General features: G+C 45.1%; 1 protein-coding gene across 4 annotated transcripts in view; it reads right to left on the bottom strand.

Annotated features, from left to right (window-relative positions):
* Positions 1-20,587, bottom strand: part of MAP2K6 (mitogen-activated protein kinase kinase 6) — a 103,557-nt gene that overhangs the window by 79,636 nt on the left and 3,334 nt on the right. Inside the window, exon 1 of one of the 4 annotated variants that reach the window (XM_081580865.1) lies at positions 20,412-20,523. The exons of the other annotated variants lie outside the window; for them this stretch is intronic. Coding sequence (XP_081436991.1) covers positions 20,412-20,430 — 19 coding nt within the window. The 5' untranslated portion in view covers positions 20,431-20,523. Of the gene's footprint in view, positions 1-20,411; positions 20,524-20,587 lie in introns of those variants that run through there. 4 annotated transcript variants of the gene reach the window in all.

The following is a 20,587-nucleotide window of genomic DNA, read 5'->3' as shown; positions in this document are numbered from 1 at the left end:
TGCAGGAGACATAAGAGACTCAGGTTCCATCCTTGGGTCGGGAAGATCCCCTGGAGGAGGGCATGGCAGCCCACTCCAGTATCCTTGCCCGGAGAATCCCGTGGACAGAGGATCCTGGCGGGCTACAGTCCATGCGGTCGTGCAGAGTCGGGCACAAGTGAAGTGACTTGGCATACACAAGTCAGGTGCTGAGGATGGCTCCAAGGATAAGCCAGTAAACAAGATAGAAAAGTCTTTCTTATAATTCTTTCCAGCAAGAATCAATTACAAAAATATATATATATATATATTTATACATATACATACACAGAATATTTATGTAGAGTCATTATTATACAATTTTTTAAAATGACAGTGTTTCTTCATTAATTATCATTTAAAATCTGCCTGATAGCATATTCAACAGTGAGAAAAAGGAAGAAATGTTCTTCGAATCAAGAGAACCACATGACTGTGCTCTTGAGGGGAGGGGAGCTGGTGGAGTTGGTGGCAGAAACTGCATGGAAAAAGAATGAAATTTAAATGTTGTTGTTCAGCCACTAAGTTGTGTCCAATGCTTTGCGACCCCATGGACTGCAGCACACCAGGCCTCCCTGTCCATCACCATCTCCCGGAGTTTGCTCAAACTCATGTCCATTGAGTCAGTGATGCCATCCAACCACCTCATCCTCTGTTGCCCCCTTTTCCTCTCGCCCTCAATCTTTCCCAACATCACGGTCTTTTCAAATGTGTCAGCTCTTCGTATCAGGTAACCATAATATTGGAGCTTCAGCTTCAGAATCAGTCCTTCCAATGAATATTCAGGGTTGATCTCCTTCAGGATGGACTGGTTGGATCTCCTTGCAGTTCAAGGGACTCTCAAGAATCTTCTCCAACACCACAGTTCAAAAGCATCAATTCTTTGCCGCTCAGCCTTCTTTGTGGTCCAACTCTCACATCTGTACATGACTACTGGAAAAACCATAGCTTTGACAATACGGACTTTTGTAAGCAAACTGATGTCTCTGCTTTTTAATACGCTGTCTAGGTTTGTCATAGCTTTTCTTACAAGGAGCAAGCGAGATCTGTTAATTTGCAAACTTGCTATCTTTCCAAGACTAAATCTCTGCAGAGGACAGAGAAGTGTGACAGCTGTACTTCTTTTAAAGCGTTTGCACTCTAACGATCTAACACTGCTGGCAGCATGTCTATTTTTCCCTTTTAAATCATTCCCAAGTGATTGAAGTATTTTAGGTTTTTTTTATTTATTTATTTAACTTTTAGGAACCTCAGGTCTAAAACAACCCATAAAGCTGCATCTGTCCTTTTTATTAAAAAAGACTTCCTTGACTGTCTTGGTCACGGAATCTCGCATCCACAACTCACATAAAGAACAAACTCTTACTCAGTCTCCACTATTCAGTTTTGTTTTTTTTTTGTAATTGACAATGTGTATTAGCTTCTGGTGTTCAACATAGTGATGCAGTTATATATATACATAAGTTACATAAAATACTTAAGAGATGTGAATACCAGACCATCTTATACACACACACACACACACACACACACACACACACACACACTCATATATACTTTCTCAGATTGTTTTCCATTATAGGTTATTACAAGGCAGTGAATATAGTTCCCTGTGCTATACAGTAGGTCCTCGTTGTTAATCTATTTTATAAATACTAGTATATACACTTTAAGCTCAAACTCCCAATCTATCCCTCCCCCTGCCCTTCCCCTTTGATAACCACAAGTTTATTTTCTAAGTCAGTGAGTCTTGTTCTGTTTTGCAAAAAAGTTCACTTGTATCATTATTTTAGATTCCACACAAGTGATATCATACTGTATCTGTCTTTATCTGGCTTACTTCAATTAGTATTATAATCTATAAGTCCATGCATATTGCTGCAAATGGCATTACTTCATTCTTTTTATGGCTGAGTAATATTCCCCTGTATATATGTACCACATCTTCCTTATCCGTTCATCTGTTGATGGACACAGGTTGCTTCCATGTCTTGGTTATTTTAAATAGTGCTGCTGTGAACACAGGGGTGCCTGTATGTTTTCGAATTAGTTTTCTCCAGATATATGTCCAGGAGTGGAATTGCAAGATCATGTTTATCTTTGATTCTTAGAGGAGTTTAAAATGGATAAATGTATTTTGGAAAACAAACAAGAGTCCAGTTATACATAAAATCAGGTTACTATTAGAGTGTGATTTAAGTAGTTAATTTCTTCCAAACTTCTACCAAAAACAATGAAAGCATGGGTGATTTCCTGGAACCCAAATGGAGTACAGGAAGGGTGAAATGTCTGAAATACTTCACCCACCAGGATTCATCTGTCTTAATTTCATGCTTCTGAACTTGCTCTGTCCCTCTGTATTCGCTACATGTTCTAGCTTTAATGTATCTTCCCAATCAAATTAAGCATTTCTCTAAAACAACAGAATTTAATGACCACCTACTTACAAGAGGAAACCAAGACCCAAGGAGGTAAGATGAAATAGACGAGATTACAAATCCAGTGGAAAATACAGAAACTGGTTAACTGTTTTTTTCTCTGATGTGTTGCTAAGTTTGTTGCTAGGAACTTTGCAACACTGTGGATACATGCTTTGGAAATTTTGAGTTAAAAAAAAAAGTTGAAAATGACACAAAAATAATATTAACTGCTCATGAAATTTGGAAGAAAGCACTTCAGGTTTGGTTTTGCGTTTCTTCTTCACTTAGGTGCTCCCTCTTGCACTGTTTCTAAGAAAATATTTATGTGGCCATGTCAGGTCTTAGCTTCGGCTTGTGGGATCTGGTTCCCTGACCAGGGATTGAACCCGGGCCCCCTGCATTGGGAGCATGGAGTCACAGACCACCAGGGAAGAGTCCCCATCTCACACGCTGGTAGGAAGCTGGGAGTCACGGAGCAGTTTGCCTTTTGCAGAGACCAGGACTCACTTCCAAAGGTTTGGACAGTTAGAATCTCAGGCTCGAGAACTCAGGCTGCAGATTCTGCTCAGTAAGAGGCCCTCATCTGTGAGTAGCACTCTCCTGCCTCAGCCAGAAAAGCCAACAGGGTAAGCCTGCAATCTCCCTGGGGGCTTAGCAGGCAGGAATGTCAAGCTCCTCAGCTAAAAACCAGAAGAAGCAGGGTGGGGGACCTGCCCCCATGAATGAAAACCTTATCATCAGACTCCCGGCACGTCCCTCTTCAGAGGCGAGCAAGACCTGGCCAACCGCCAACAAAACGTCACTGTGAACTATGAGTTGAGTCATCAAATGGGAGGGAAAGAATACTACCAATACTAATCAACCCTTGCAAACGCTTTCCCATAAAGCCTGATATCTTTTTTTTCTCTCCCCTACTGATAAAGTTAGTTGTAGACTTGCCAAAGGAAGGCGCTTCATTGCCAATTTGGCTCTTCACTTTAAACCCAGCTCAGAATATTAACAAAACCTGTTGCCAAGGGACAGAGATGCAGAGTTGAGTCTAAAATACAAAACTATATTCATCTAGCTGCTGAAAGAAAACCCCTCTCAGGAGAACTTCATGCTGTGGACTGGAGCCCTGCCACGAATGAGTTGCACAGTCTCCCCTCCTGTGGCCCTGCCTTTTCTCCTGCCTCACCTCCCTGCCCTGCCGGAGGACCCCCAACACCACGGGCACACACGACTTTAGGATTTCCTGGACACTCACACGTGCACACACTGCCCCCCAGACCAGAGCTGGTCTGCTTGGACTCCCTACCCCCACCCAATCTCCAGGTCTCCCGTTCCCTCTCCAAGATCCAAGCGGTCGTTCAACCTTTATGCTTGCACATGCCCAGCTGTGTCTCACTCTCTGCAACTCCGTGCACTGTAACCCGCCAGGCTCCTCCCATGGGATTTCATGGGATGCAATGGGAAAGCATGGGATTTCCCAGGCAAGAATCCTGGAGTGGGTTGCTGTTTCCTCCTCCAGGGGATCTTCCCAACCCAGGGATGGAACTCCTGTTTCTTGCGTCTCCTGCACTGGCAGGCAGGTTCTTTACCACTGTGTCACCTGGGAAGCCCAACCTTTCCTTTGAGCTCTTGTCAAATCACAAATGTTGGTACACACATGTCCCTCATTAGAATGTGAGCTTCTTTCAAGCTGGAATCACCTCTCTGCACCTTCCCGGGAACCCAGCCATGAACCACACCAAGAAGCATCTAACACATGGTCAGGGGATGAATAAATGGATGAATGGCTGTGTGCAGGATTGAACAGACCCATTCCATCATCTGATGACCAACAGAATTAGCAGAGGCCCTGATTTCTGGGCCTGCCACTCTCCTGTATTTTTTATCTTTAGGACTCTGGAGTTAGTTTCTGTCTTCATGGGATGAATGTAAGGGCTCTCCAGGGAGGCACAGGTTGGCTTAACACCAAGATGCACCCAGGATGCTAACAACAGCCCATGTGAGAGTCAGGAGATCTGTCTTCCTGACCTAATACCCTATGACCTTGGATTTCCAAATGACTTAACCCTCTGGATCATAATTGCTTCATCTATATAAAGTGAAGAGGAACTAAAGAGCCTCTTGATGAAGGTGAAAGAGGAGAGTGAAAAAGCTGACTTAAAACTCAACATTCAAAAAACTAAGATCATAGCATCCAGTCCCATCACTTCATGGCAAATAGATGGGGGGAAAAGTAGAAACAGTGACAGATTTTATTTTCTTGGGCTCCGAAATCACCGCAGATGGTGACTATAGCCATGAAATTAAAAGTCGCTTGCTTCTTGGAAGAAAAGCTATGACAAGCCAAGACAGCATATTAAAAAGCAGAGACATCACTTTGCTGACAAACGTCCATATTGTTAAAGCTATGGTTTTTCCAGTAGTCTTGTACAGATGTGAGAGTTGGATCACAAAGAAGCCTGAGTGACAAAGAATTAATGCTTTTGAATCATGGTGCTGGAGAAGCCTCTTGAGAGTCCCTTGGACTGCAAGGAGATCAAACCAGTCCATCCTAAAGGAAATCAACCCTGAATATTCATTAGAAGGACTGAAGCTGAAGCTGAACCTCCAGTACTTTGGTCACCTGATGCAAAGGGCTGATTCATTGGAAAAGATCCAGATGTTGGGAAAGACTGAATGCAGGAGGGGAAGGAGGTGGCAGTGGGTGAGATGGCATCACTGACTCAGTGGACATGAGTCTGAGCAAACTCCAGGTGATGGTGATGGACAGGCAGGACTGGCGTGCTGCCATCCATGGGGTCGCGGAGAGTCAGACGTGACTGAGAAACGGAACAGGGGCAGTGCAAAGTGAAGCGCTTGGCCTGGACGGCTTCTGGGGTCCCTGCTGGACGCAAACCCCCTGGTTCTGAACTCTCCACGTTCCGCCAGGTGTCTGTCTACCGCCCAGACCCTGCCCACGTACACTTTGCCAACTGTCACAACAGTGGGAAGTCAATCTTGTATTTATCTCTCAGCCACTGGAGAGCGTCAGGACGCCTCTTCTGTGCCGTTCATCAGTCCAAGGGCATCGACTCACCGACCCAGATGGTATTAGTGTTCTTTCTACTGCTCACTTGGGCTCCTTACAAAGGCAACCAGCAACAGGACAGATGATAGCGTGTACAGTCTGAGCCTTTTCCACCCACAGAGAATATGAGCGAATATCAGTAGACACAGCTCCTTCCTTAATAACCAAGTCCTCCATTATTCATACCATGCAAGTTTTAAAAATATTACCAAAATGTACACTGCCACAGGTCACAATACTGTCAAAGCTTCACTCAAGTCTAAGGCTAAGCAGCTGTATTCATTGTTTTCATTTGCTCATGGATTTCCTGCCTTATGATGTCAACGCACCCGTCTCACTTATGCCCCTACTACGTGGGCAGCGGGCCCTGAGTTTACTCCTCAGGCTCCTTGTGCAGAAGAACACCTGACTCAGATCCAGCCACTCATCGCCGGAATTTTTATTTTCTTTTGCAAAACAGAGAGTTTGATCTCAGACCAGAGACGGTAACGAGTCAAAGAATGGTGGGGACTCAGCTACAAAGTGACAAAGATGCTGGGCTGGCGGCTCCTCTAAAGCCCATGCGTATTGATAAGGTACCAAAGCCTCGTCTGCAGAGGGAAACAGTAAAGACTCTTGGAAAAAAGCAGAATGAGGGTCTCGGGGTAGGGAGAGACAGAGGAGGGGACTCGGAAATGCCGTTCTCAGTTCCTACCAGGCTCAGCAGTACCTCCTTAATAAAGACTCTTTGCTTTGAGGTAGAGGTAACCACACAAATACACAAACACACAGACCTGCAATCATTCTGCCTGTATTTCTGCAGCCACTCTTCCTGGGTCATAAGCATCTCTCCATTTAAGCTCTCGGTCTCTATCATCACTGTTACATCAGGCGGGCACCTGTGACTTCAGCACTTCTCTTATCATTATGCAATAGGGTGTTTCTGGTTTTAACTATTTTCACATGGTGGTTACATAGTGAAAAACACAAACCTGTGGGATTTCAGTGAACCAGCCTCAAATCCCAGCACTGCAAACCACTAACTGTAGGATCCTGGGCAACTTATGAACATGAGTTCCAATTTCCTCCTTTGTAAAATGGGGATAATTCTACCTGCCCCTCGGGTTTTTATGAAGATTAGTGCTAATAAGTTCGGTGCTTATTACAAACCCTTGCACAAGGTAGGCATCAAAACATCACTCCCTACTGAGGATGGAGTGTCATAAATGGGCACGAAATTGTCCAGGTCACAAAGAGTAGGACATGACCGAAGCTAGAAACCCCCACCCCCCTTATTATCCTAGCTTCAGGTGCCCCTTGAGGCCCTTTTTAGAACAGAAAAGCGGCACAAACTTTCCTCCAGAAGTTGGAGGTTGGATTTCTTATTCCCAGATTTGCCTTGCAATGGCTATTTTTGGCTTCACCACTCCGTGGCATGTGGGAATTTTAGTTCCCTAACCTGGGATGGAACCCAAGACCTCCGCATCGGAAGCGCGGAGTCTTAACCACTGGACCGCCAGGGAAGTCCCTGCCTCGAAAGCAGATGACTAGGAGTCAGGGCTGCTTGCTCGCATGAGACCGTATTCACCTCCTGATTGGAGATGGAAAATCGGAGGCCGGTTTCAGTCCTAGAGCCAGAGTCCTGAGCATCCTGCGGCTTCCCCACTTCGTGTTTCCCTCTGAGCCTGTTGGTCCCGCGTCGGAGCCGTGTGCAGGCGCGCGGCGGGGAGACGATCCCAGGCTCCTTCTAAACAAGCCGCAGACTCGTTCCAGTTGCTCCTTTCTCGCGTATCCATCCAACCCGGCTGCACGGGCTGTCTGGAAGGCAAGCCCACACCACAGCCAGGCGGACCGAGACTGCTGCGAAGCTGCCGGGAACAGGCGAGGCGGATGCTCGGCTCTTACCTGCAGCGCGCGTGTGCTCAGTCGTGTCCAAAGCTGTGCGGCCCCGCGGACTCTAGCCCGCCAGGCCCCTCTGTCCACGAGATTCTCCAGGCAAGAACACTGGAGCGGGTTGCCATGCCCTCCTCCAGGTGATCTTCCCAACCCAGAGATGGAACCCGAGTCTCCTGCTTTGGCAGGCGGGTTCTTTACCATTAGCGCCACCTGGGCAGCGCCAATAGCAAACAAAAACGGACCTGCGAGCTGGGCTTCTTCACCCTAGGTCCTCTGGTCCTCTCCCTCTCTGATCCCTGCTTTCCAACTGACCTCCCTGTTGAGTATTTCCTTATTCCCTTCCATGTCAACTCACCTAACTCTCATCTTTCCACCACACCCTCCTGCCCACCTGTCCCCTTTCTGTTGGATCACCTGCCCCCAGACCCTCCACCCAGCTCTGAGGGAGGTCTCACCTTCCCATGGCTTGTTCTGGGTCGCCCACCTGGCCCGCCCATCGGCAAGGTGACCCCATGGCAGCACAATGACAGATGACGGATGTCGGTCCTAACCTGGGGAATTCCCTTTCCCCTGACTTTCCCCTGACACCTCATCTAACACATCCTGACCATTTCAGCCTTTACTGCCCCCCTCTTCCTGAAACTGGTCCTGGTGTTCTTAGTCAGAATTTTATGCTAAACATACTCAGACCACATCGAGAAAATAAAACTGCCTATTAACATGAATGAGCTTCCCAGGTGGCTCAGTGGTTAAGAATCCACCTGCCCGTGCAGGAGACATGGGTTCAAACCCTGTGTCGGAAAGATCCCCTGGCGGATGGCACAGCAACCCACTCCAGTATTCTCGCCTGGAGAATCCCATGGACAGAGGAGCCTGGCGGGCTACAGTCCGTGGGGTTGCACAGATTCGGACACGACTAAACAACAATTAACAGGAATAAATAGACACACAAGTTGAAAAGGCTTCTTGTTAACAATCAATATTGGAAGAGCTTGGTAACACTCGAGTAGTACTTCTTTTTTTAAGGCTTACAGGCCTTTGCTAAAAATAAGCTTCGCCTGGCTACAGATCCTTGGTTCTTACTCACTCCCAGTCCCTCTTAAGCTTTGTTCCATGAGGACTGGAACCATTTGTTACAAAGCAGGAGATGCCCCAACTCCCCAGACCCCCCTCCACGTCTGCACACGGAAGGGCCTGGGACGACCACGGACAGGGTCTGCCGGTCTCATCATCACCACTGGACACAATTTAAGTTTGGGGAATCAAGACAGCAACAGCGTGTGTGTGCGGGTTCCAACTTCACACACACACCTCCCCCCGCCCCCCTAGTTTAGAAGCATCCAGTCTGTCACTAAGGACAGAAAATCAGGTGAAACAGATAGTGTGCTCAAGGACCACAAGGCGAGTCTCCCATTTTACTCACTGCCTCTTGCAAGAGGCACCAAACCAGAAGTTTCGTTTTGCCAAGTTAACATCCTCCCTCACCCACAGGCTCTCCCCCAGGAGGGGTGCCCTCTCCCGCCTCTGCACCTTGTACCAAAACGGACACTCATGTTACACGCTGTAGCACTAACCTGCTGACACACTCATCTTCTCACGCTGTGGGTTGGACTCTGGCCTTTCCCCCAAGATCCTAACGCCCAGCACCCCAGAAAGGGAGAATTTCTCTTACAGAGCAATTGGGCAGTTGCATATATCATCAACGGACATGAGTTTGAGCAAACTCCAGCAGATGGTGAAGGACAGGGAAGCCTAACATGCTGCAGTCCCTGGGGTCACAAGGAGTCGGACATGACTAGGCGACTGAACCACAACAAATATATCATCAAAATGAGGTTATACAGGATTAGGGTGAATTTCCAACCCAACAGGACTGATGTGCAGATAAAAAGGAGAAATTTGACAAAGGCACTTACATGGGAGAAGTCCAGGTAACAGTGAAGGCAAGGATCTGGGAGATGCTTCTAGGAGCCAAGCAATGCCAAAGATCACCCGCAAGCCCCCAGAAGCCAGGGGGAAAGCATGGAGCGGACGGCCCCTGGTTAGTTCTCAGAAGGAATCTACCCTGCTGACACCTGAATCTCAGACTTTCCGCCCCCAGAACCTACAGACAATGTGTTTCTGTTGCGCAAGTCGCCCAGTTAGCAGTGCTTCATCATGGCGGCCCCTGCAAACCGACACATCCTCCCAGTCAGCGCGCTTCTCGAGGGTGGAGATGGAAATCTAGCTGACCCTGTAGTCACTGAGCACAGGGCAAGCCGCAGATTATTTATATAATTCTTCAATAATGCATGTCAAAGTCAACCATGAAATATCAGTATACGGCCCTCTGCCTCCCACACATAGTCTCATCCATCTAAGGTCTTATCCTTAGACATGTCACATCAGAAAAGAAAGACTGAAATGTAACTTGAAAAAAAGTCATCGTAACCTTAACATGGACTTCCCAGGTGGCTCAGCGATAGAGAACCCGCCTGCCAATGCAGGAGATGCAGGTTCCATCCCTAGATCGGGAAGATCACCCCAGAGGAGGAAATGGCAACCCACTCCAGTATTCTTGCCCGGGAAATCCCATGGACACAGAAGTCTGGCAGGCTATAGTCCACGGGGTTGCAAAAGAGTTGGACATGACTTAGCGACTAAAAAATAACAACCCTAACATATCCAAATTTCTCCATCTCATTCTTAAATCAATTTCAGAATTAAATCTACATTTCCCCCTTCTTTATCTATAAAAATAGAAGCTTACTCAGGAACAAAGTCCCAAGCAAGGAGACTTGGCAAGCCACCTGCCAGAGATGACAGACCCGGCAGGTCCTAGTCCCCTGGTTGGGTCATGTGGTCTCTTTAACTGCTCAGCAAGATGACGATGCAAAAACTGCCCCATGGTTTTCCTGACTCAGACTAGGTACCGGGGGGCAGTGATTCAACCCACCCACCTAATCCACTCCACTGAGTTGATTGAAGTCACCCAGGAGAAAGAAGGTGACTCAGTACTTGTTACACCGAGAAACAGTCTATTGTGAACTCCAGAGCTGTAAGTCACTGTGTTTTTCAAACCAAGATAATGAAAGAAAAAAATTGAATGTAATCTAACAATTGTATGGAAATGCCAACTGTATTAAATATATTTCTCTTTTACATGGAATTTTCCTGAAATTAAAAACACACACAAAAATGTATGAACTCCCTGGCCAGTCCCCGGTATCAGGCTTGAGAAAGTAAGTCTGGTAAAACAAAGGACTTTCTAGAGCATTTCTCCTCAGGTCAAAGTAAAAGGGGGTGTCTCTGGTGGCTCAGTGGTAAAGAACCTCCCTGCCAACGCAGGTGATGAGGGTTCGATCCCTGGGTTGCGAAGGTCTCCTGGAGAAGGAACGGCAACCCTCTCCACTGTTCTTGCCCGGAGAATTCCATGGTCAGAGGAGCCTGGCAGGCTACAGCCCAGGGGGTCACAAAGAGTCAGACAGAGTAAGCGACTAACACTTTCACTTTTCAAAAGTAAATGGAGAATTCAGAAGGACAGTTTTCCTTCTTTTCAACTGATTTCAGATGATTCTAGAAGAGGGAAAAGGAACTAAGAAATGGAAAAGACAGGTTGGCAGGTTATAAAAAATGAAAACTGCAGCTGTGGTCATGCTCTGGAAACTATTCTGTGACCTAGCTAGACGTTGATTATTGAACCAACAGCTTGCTTATATAATTACACTGCGCCCATAAACCCAGCTGATATGATATACTTGTTTAACTATTAACCTCTAGGTTTCGCTTGTTAACCTATTGTGATCATAAGCAGTAAGTACAGTATTGAGGTAAGTAGAAAAAGGAAGTTCTTAGAGAACATACATAAGGCCTTTGAAACTCCAGAGATTTTCCTAAGGCCATCTTCTCTTTTTTCATTCTTCTAAGAAATTGTTATGCCTATGTTTGCTGTTGTTCAGTCAGTAAGTCATGTCCGACTCTTTGTGACCCCATGGACTCTTTTCAAGGTGTGCCAGGCTCCTCTGTCCATGGGATTTCCCAGGCAAGAATACTGGAGTGGGTTGCCATTTCCTTCTCCAGGGGATCCTCCCCACCTGGGGATCGAACCCAGGTCTCCTGCATTGTAGGCAGATTCTTTACCATCTAAGCTACAGGGAAGCCCCTACGATCTTCTGGAGTTTTGCTCAAACTCATGTCCTTTGAGTTGGTGATGCCACCTCACCCTCTGCCGCCCCCTTCTCCTTTTTCCTCAATCTTTCCCAGCATCGGGGTCTTTTTCAACGAGTCGGCTCTTCGAATCAGGTGGCAAAAGTATTGGAGTTTCAGCTTCAGCATCAGTTCTTCCAATGAATATTCAGGGTTGATTTTCTTTAGGATGGACTGGTTGGCTCTCCTTGCAGTCCAAGGGACTCTCAAGAGTCTTCTTCAACACCACAGTTCAAAAGCATCAATTCTTTGGTGCTCAGCTTTCTTTATAGTCCAACTCTCGCATCCATACATGACCACTGGAAAAACCATAGCTTTGATTATATGGACCTTTGTCAGCAAAGTGATGTCTCTGCTTTTTAATATGCTGTCTAGGTTTGTCATGACTTTTTCATCAACTGTGAAAATCATATCAATACTTACACACTCATGGTAAAAATTTTCCTGATCTCCTCCTCATCTGTAAGGCTTTCTAACCCACAGTGTCTATTCTAAGCACATCTAAGATTCTAGTTTGTGTTCTACACATTTCTGCGCAGTCTTACCTCCCACTAGACTATAAGCTCTTTAAAGAGACAGAGAGAAAGAAAGAGTAAAGCAAGGTTATGTTTATAGTGAGCTTACTATAGCCCAGTGCCTCAAACCCAGCAGGGGTCTCAATAAATACTGTATAAATAAACAAATGCCCAGCATTGGAAAAAGCACGTTACACACATAGCCTTGCTTAATGTTTTTAATAGTTATGATTTAGTGAGCGCTTACTATGTGCCAGGCACTGTTTTAAGTACCTTACAATATTAAACAATATTGACTGATTGATTTCTCCAGGCCTTAGGTACAGCATGCAGGACCTTTCCTTGTGGCACGTGGGGTGTAGTTCCCTGACTCGGGCCCCCTGAGAGCTCAGAGTCTTAGCCACTGGACCACTCGGGAAGTCCCATCTTGCTAAATTTTTATAACAATGCTGTGAATGTGTCAGTCTCCATTCAGCAGGTCAGGAAATGGAAGGTAAAGATCAACTAGATTTTTCAAGGCTCCTAGTAGTTAAAAAATAGAGCAGAGTGCATTTCTGTCTAGTTCCACCCAGCTCGGTATCTTGAACGTAACAGTCAAAATAGTATCTGTGTAGCTGCTACGTTTAAAATGGATAAGCAACAAGGACCTACTGTATAGCTCAGGGAACTGGGTGTTATGTGGCCGCCTGGAGGGGAGGCGAGTTTGGGGGAGAATGGAGACATGTAAACGTACAGCTGAGTCACTTTACTGTCCACCTGAAACTACTGGCTACAATTCATAGCCAATAAACTATTGCTAATTGGCTATACTCTAATATAAAATAGAGCATTTTTTAAAGTTATTTGTTTATATATTATATATTTTAAAGATCACTCTGTATATCGCTATATATAGACAGATATTGATAAATATGGCTTCCCTGGTGGCTCAGACTATACTCTCCCTGCAGTGCAGGAAACCTGGGTTCAATCCCTGGGTCGGAAAGATCCCCTGGAGAAAGGAATGGCAACCCATCCCAGTATTCTTGCCTGGAGAATTCCATGGATAGAGGAGCCTGGTGGGCTACAGTTCACAGGGTCGCAAAGAATCAGACATGACTGAGCGACTAATACTATCATTATTGATAAATATACCTATAGATATGTTAACAGTAGCAATAGAGAGATTTTTTTTTTAACTACCTAGGAATACGTTTAACTAGAAATCATTAGAATCTTCTAAAAGAAATGTTATATTTCTATTGAGGTACATAAAAGAAAACTTAAATAAATCACACATTTATCTTGGGATAAAAGGCTTAAACTTGCAGTAAAGAGGTCAATTCCAGTTAGACTGATCTATAAATTTAGTAGGACTTAGGAGCTTCAGGTCTGAGCCATTCTGCTTCTACTGGTTCTCCAGGTGCTTGCCTCATCCTTATCTCTAACTCATCCTACCCATGTGGGGTTGGAGGAGGGAAGAGAGAGGAAAGGAATGAATAACTTGTCCCTGAACCCCCACCACCCACCCCCAGGGCTTCCTCGTGGGGTCACAGGAAGCGGCTGGAGCCTAGGTTTGACTGTTCTGCTCTGAGAGGAGAGAAAGCTGGGAGAGAATTCATCGCTTTGAAGGAAGATTCACACCTGCCTCTTCAACCACACACAAAAAAGAGGTAATTCTGGTTTCTTCCACACCTTCCAGTAGAAAAGGGAAACACGGAAGATGCAGGTTCATTCACAGGAAACTGCACTTGTCACATTTACATAGAAATAACCAAGATGAATGGAAATCACTAACCCAAAAAGGCATTATTCCTCTACTGAGGTATGTTGCCAAACTGGCTGCGTTCTTCTTACTGTTTTAAAGCAATTTCACTTGGATGTGCACAGAAACACATCAGGTTTAGATCTGCTCAGTGACAGACTCTAAGACAGGTAATGGGATCACCATTCGTTACTGATGCTCAACAAATTTCTGTCTCCTGGTCTGTGCACACCCGTGTGTCAGCAGGCCAATTGTAACCAGCTTCCTTTAACCAATGAGCAGTTTGTACTTGGAATTCAACCTGAACTCTCAGGATGAGTCAGACTCAATATTTTAGACTTAAAGGAACGTCTCAAAAGGAACCTATCCACAGGAAGACACCGGTCAGCCCCTCCTAATGACAACACGTGACCCTGGTGTGCACAAGTTCCCGCAGAACCCGTTCATGTTTCTGTCTCCAACCGTGTCTTCCAGGTACCGGGTTCAGACATTCATGATGGAGCGACCTCGCAAGTGGGGTGGCCAGGAAGTCAGGTGCTGGGGTCACACAGACCGTGATTAAAGCTCTGCCCTGTCACAGTCAACCCTGACATTTAACCTCTGGCCTCAGTTGCTCATATACCAAATGGGGCATCATCGCATCAGGCCCCGGTGAGGTGAGAATGAGATACGTTCGTTCATCGCTGAGCGCAGTTATCTAGAATATGAAAGCCTCCACAGGGATGCTGCCATCTTGAATGACAGGAATGATAGCACTTCCTTGCAGGGGGCTAAAGCAGACCTCATTTTGGAGATGATGAACAATCTGGGCTCGTCCATCCAACGCAACTCTGTCTTCACGTTACCTCCTTCCATGTCCTCCCCTTCCTTCATTTCTGGAGCCTTTGCCAGGACCTTCCCTGATGAATATTAATACACAACCTCCACAATATCAAAGACTCTGAAAGCAACAGGATCCTCACACACAAAACGCAATTGCCCACCCCGATTTGGGGGAGCTCATGTGAGAAAATGGGCTTCCCAGGAGGCATTAATGGTAAAGAATCTATCTGCCTGCCAACGGAGCAGACGTAGGAGACAGGAGTTCGATCCCTGGGTCAGGACGATCCCCTGGAGGAGGAAGCAGCACCCACCCCAGTATTCTTTCCTGGAGAATCCTATGGACAGAGGAGCCTGGGGGGCTACAGTCCAGGGGGTCCCCAAGAGTCAGACACCACTGAGGGGCTGACCACAGCACCATGTGAGAAAAACGGCTCCAGCCTTTGTAGGAGGCGGTAACTTGCCTGCGTGAGATGGAGGCTCTTATGATGGAAGGAGGGTCCTGCCCTCATCCACACAAAAGACACGATGGCACCCCTGAGCTGTGTCACGACAACAACCCACAAAGCCAGGCAACGTGGCAGCATGACTTGGTTTTAGTTCGTTGGCTTTTTGCGCAAAATGTGGGACGAAGAAGTGGAGGATGAAGGGACCAGGGGAAGAACTAATGATCAGTTTTCTCAAAGGGGTGGTAAAGAAAGATGAGAAAATAAAAGAAACGCAAAGCAAACAGGAAGAGTGCAGCAGAGGGGAGAGGACCTCGGGATGGGCCGAAGGAGACGGGCTGCTCAGCTGAGCGGAAATGAGCAATGGCCCACCAATCTCACAGCCAGGAGAAACGCCACTCAGACGCTTCCTGTGGGCTGGGCCCCTGTGGTCACCAGCTGCGCCTGGGGTGAGTGGCTATCCAGGTTAACGACTTCCAATTAAAGCCAAAGAGGAATGCAATATGGACCAGAAGTCATCACATGATTGAGGAAAGTCACAAAGGGCAAGGTCACCAAGCTTTTTTCTGAAAAGGGCCAGGGAGTCAATATTCTGGGCTCTGCAGGACATGCAGTCTCCATCACAGTGATTCGACTATACAGTCGCAGGGGAGCAAGCAGCCCTCAACCCCACGGAAATGAAGGAACAGAGCTGCGTCCCAATAAAACTTTATTGGTAGACACTGACTTCGAATTTCATGTAACTTTCTTGTGTCATGAAATGTTATTCTTTTTATTCTTTTTTCCAATCATTTGTAAATGTGTAACCCATTTTGGCTCACAGGCTGGCTGATTCATGTTGATACATGGCAGAAACCAACTCAATATTGTGAAGCAATTATCCTTCAATTAAAAATAAATAAATTAAAAAAAAAAACAAAATAGGTGGGTCCGGATTTGGCCCCCAGGCTGTGGTTTGTTGGCCCCAGTGATGAGCTTGGCCAGGCTTTGCATCCTGCCTGGGCTGCCTGCTGGCTCTCCAGCCCCAGGCATGTTAGTGAACTCTCCAAAGCCCCAGCGTCTTCATTTGTAAATTAGCAATAACTGTACCTGTCCTCCTGAGCTTTGCAGGTGGTTCAGTGGGAAAGAATCCACCCGCCAATGCAGGAGACACGGGTTCCATGGCTGGGTCAGGAAGACTCCTCGGAGAAGAAGATGGAAACCCACTGCAGTATTCTTGCCTGAGGAATCCCCTGGACTGAGGAGCCTGGCGGGCTACAGTCCATTGAGTGGCGAAGAGTCGGACACAACTTAGCACACATACACCTATCTGTCCTGCCAGGATTTAGGTGAAATTCAAAAGCATGATACTTGAAAAGTGACTGAGAAATAATAAGCGATGATGAGAATGATAGCTTTGGGTGTGGGCTGGATGGCTTCAGGTCTATAGCTAATTGTCTCAGGGGAAAGAAAGAAAAAGCAAGGCCGATCCCAACCCAACTGAAGGATAGATATACAGACTAGAAAATAAAACAGATGAAGAGGGATCCAACAAGAGCCTATTTAACGGATGACAGAGGATGAGATGCTTGGATAGATCATCGGCTCAATGGACATGAGTTTGAGCAAACTCTGGGAGACAGCGCAGGACAGGGAAGCCCGGCGTGCTGCAGTCCGTGGGGTCGCAGAGTCGGACACGACTGAGAGATGGAACAACGAACAACTCAGAACTAAGTTGACTAAATTATGATGATTTGTGATAGACTTTGTGTGTGTGTGTGTGTGTGTGTGTGTGTAGGTTATAACGCGAATACCTTTCCACAGCAGAAAGGGGGGGTTTTAGGAACTGTGTACCAAACCATATGCACCGGCTCACCGGAAGGACGACCACGTGAGGAGGCAGAGCGGGAGCAAAGCTAAGATGGGGCAGAGCCAGCGGTGATGGTCGGTCCAGGAGGAGACCGCTGCTGGGGGTTATCCGGGCAAAGGCCCCTGTTTGGTCACAGGGCTGCCAGCTGCTAAGAACTGGCAGCTTATCTCTGACAACCCTTCAGATGCTCGAGTTCAGAGGTCACTTGCAAACCGGCTCCTAAAACCAGCATAGGATGTAGGAATTCACTCCTTTCCTATCTCACTGGACTCTCCAGACAGCTCATCTTCGTACTGCGGATCTTTTGAGCTGAGTGAGGGTCACGCAATCTTTAAATCTGCTTAGAAGGTCCAGGCAGGAAGAGCGACACCTCTTCAGGAATGGCTCAGTTGCTTTTTATGCTGTCCTTGCAACTTTCAAATAATCAAGCAAAGATAGAATGGAGACATCAATATGGAAAAGGAAGCACGGGAACACTGCCTTATAATTTAATTCCCCCACACCTTTTATGAAAAATGACAGAGAGCACCACTGATGAAAAATACTTGCATTGTCAGACATTTATTGAGCACCTATTGCTCATAAGCTCAAAGAGGCAGAGTTGCAAAGATGCAGAAGAAGAAATGTTAGCTCCCTAGCAAGGGGCTTTCAGAGATCATCCATAAAAGGCAAACAACTACAGTGGCTAAAATTTGCAGCTGTAGAGTGCAGGCACTGGAATTATAATGAGAGCATTTGCAAAATATCCTTTGGCAGAAAATTGATTAAAAAAAAACCCCACCACTGTCATCAAGTATCACAGTTTCACTCCGCGCAGAAAGCACCTCTGCTGATTGGACTGTCAGCCTCGCCTGCCAGCACGCGTCCCACAAAAACAAACAAAACAAAAAAATGTGAAATAGCCTCAAGATTCTGGAAAAAATGTTTTATAAATGTGGATTCCTAGTGTTATGTGTGGTTTAGTGAAAAGAACGCTGGGGCAAAGAATCAGGGGGTGTAAGTTCCACCTATGGCTCGGTCTTCAGGCAAACCACCTTCTTTCAGAGCTTCCATTTGCTCTTTGTAAAATGAGATGATTAGATTATAAAACTCCTTTCACAGCTCTACATTCTACTATTTAATATCAAGGTGCATAAATAGGAGCATTGACTAAGCAAGGCTGTATCGAGAATATGTGAAAGGTGGTTGACTTGATATAATTTCTGAGGTCATCAAAGCAGATCCTTGCCTTCATTCTTCCAACAAATCTAGCAAAGGAAACCCCTTTTATGATTAGCTGTTGCATATCAAGCTAAAAAAAAAAAAAAACTCTGCCACGATGCACATAACACAACCAGGTGCTTATGTGAGACTCACTTATGAAACCAAAGAAAAACTACTTTTGCCTGTAGAGATAACTGAAAATGCACAGATATCCAGAAGTTAGTAAATTCCAGATGGAATTGAAATCAAATCATTATACTTTTCTTATTATCATCATGCAGATTTGGATAGCTACAGGCAGTAGAACAAAATGAGTCTACAAAGTATATGTTTACTTATGACATTTTGGTTAAAATTAAAATTAGAACTCACCAGGGAATTAAACTGTTTAGATGCATGAAAGTTGAACCCAACTTTGAACCCATGATTACCTAAGCTCTGCCATCTTGGAATGTTCTGGCTTAACTCTGAAAATAATCTGATCCCAAATTAAAATTTTTAAAGACACATTTTATGAGGAAAAAAATATTCAAACACATGAAACACAGATGTCAAAAAGAAAAAAGAAAAATTCAACTTCATCACTAAAAAAATTCAAGTGAGAGTACAATAGAAATACTTTTTATCAAATTGGCAAAAAAAAATTTTCAAATTATTATACCCAGGATGGAGGAGAGAGAGCATAACCTTTTTTTTTTTAAAAAGTTTATATTGGGGTCTAGTTGATTTACAATGTTGTATCAGTTTTAGATGTACAGCAAAATGATTCAGTTATACATATACATGTATCTGTTCTTTCCCAAGTTCTTTTCCCATGTAGGTCATTACAGAGTATTAAGTAGAGTTCCCTGTGCTCTGCAGGAGGTCCTTGTTGATTATCTATTTAATTTTGTTTATTTTTTCATTCATTTTTAGTGGAGTATAGTGGCTTTACAATGCTGTGTTAGTTTCTGCCCCGTGGCAAAACCAGCCATATGCATACGTATCCCCCCCCCCGTTGCTCGATTTCATTCCCGTTTAGGTCACCCCCGGGCACTGAGTGGGACTGCCCGTGCTATTCAGCTGGTTATCCATTTTATATGCAGGAGTGCGCATCACCTTTCTGAAGAGGGACTTCTTTGGCGGCATTTACCAGGATGCTTAAGAGGAGTACAGGAACCCTTGCAAACAGCGCTGGAGGGGGAGAAGGAGCATCGGCACCCTGGGGGGCATTATGCCCTCGCCGGCCTTCGCTCAGCACTTCCACTCCTAGGAATCCATCCGAAAGAGATAACTGGGGGGATGTACAAAAACGTGTGTTCGAGCTGTTATAGTCCCTGCAGTATTGTGCATAGCTGTAAAAAAGTGGAACTCTCTGAGAGTCCAACTAGAGATTGATGAAACAGTTACATTCTTACCAATTAAAATGAGCAACTGCTAAAAAGAAGGAGGAAGCTGTATGTGCATGCCTGTGGAAAGCTGTGGGATAATACATGGCCCAGTATAAAGCGAGCTGCAAACTACCACAGACAGTATAAAGGAGCACGTATGTTGGCATGCAGAGAGAGTCACCAAAAAAGAATTAGCTGTGGGTTCTGTGACTCTGAGCGATTTTTATTTTCTCATTATGAATTTCTCTTCCGCTTGAATTTTTTTTTTCAATGAGTATATATTGTTTTCATAGTAGTAAAAGAGTTATTTTTAAAAGGTGAAGAAAAGAATGCAACACAGGGAAGAATTAGAGATTCGTAACCTGTAGTTCTATGTCCCGGAATTTAGTCAAAGGCCATAGTATATATAATGTCTGAACTGGGGCATTTATCACAGCAATGCTCATAACATTGAAAGCTAATAAACATTCATGTTCTATTTAAGTAAATTCTAGTGTTGGAATTAGATTATTAATGTAGCAATATATTAACTTTGAATATTTCATAGTATTATTGGCAAGTGAACCAAAGGCAACTAAATCATTTAATAAACATTTTGGATTTATTCATATTCACATATATATCAGAATAGGAAAAAAGTCCAAAAGGATATATGAAAAATGTACACTGTGGTCACTAATGATTCTTGTTTTTCTTTCCTGCAATTTCAAATGTTTCTACAATAAAGTATTACTTAGGCGCTTTCCTAAGTTTTAAAAATATTCCTTATAGACCTTTCAAACTTTAAAATAATGTAAAGCAGTTATAATGATACTAATCTGTGAAAAACAAAGGATCAAGAATCTCAACCCTTTCCTCCAGCATCAGATTTACCGCCCAGAGACCCCCAGGGAAGCCCCTGCTGCTGACCTGCATGTTGTAAAGTCATGAATGCCACACGGATACAAAACAAACTCAGGAAGCCCAGGCTGCCTCTTCTGATTTTATGTCCTGAGATGCAGGAGGTTATAAAACAGACTGGCTCAGATTACAGGCTAAGCATGACAAGTCTCTCGGGTACAACCTAACAAAGGAATTTACAGAAT

The sequence above is a fragment of the Giraffa tippelskirchi genome, chromosome 3, assembly GCF_054371585.1.
Source record: "Giraffa tippelskirchi isolate mGirTip1 chromosome 3, T2T-mGirTip1v1.2.pri, whole genome shotgun sequence".
Lineage (NCBI taxonomy): Eukaryota > Metazoa > Chordata > Mammalia > Artiodactyla > Giraffidae > Giraffa > Giraffa tippelskirchi.
The sequence above is the reverse complement of the archived record's forward strand: the minus strand, read 5'-3'. Positions and strand labels throughout refer to the sequence as shown.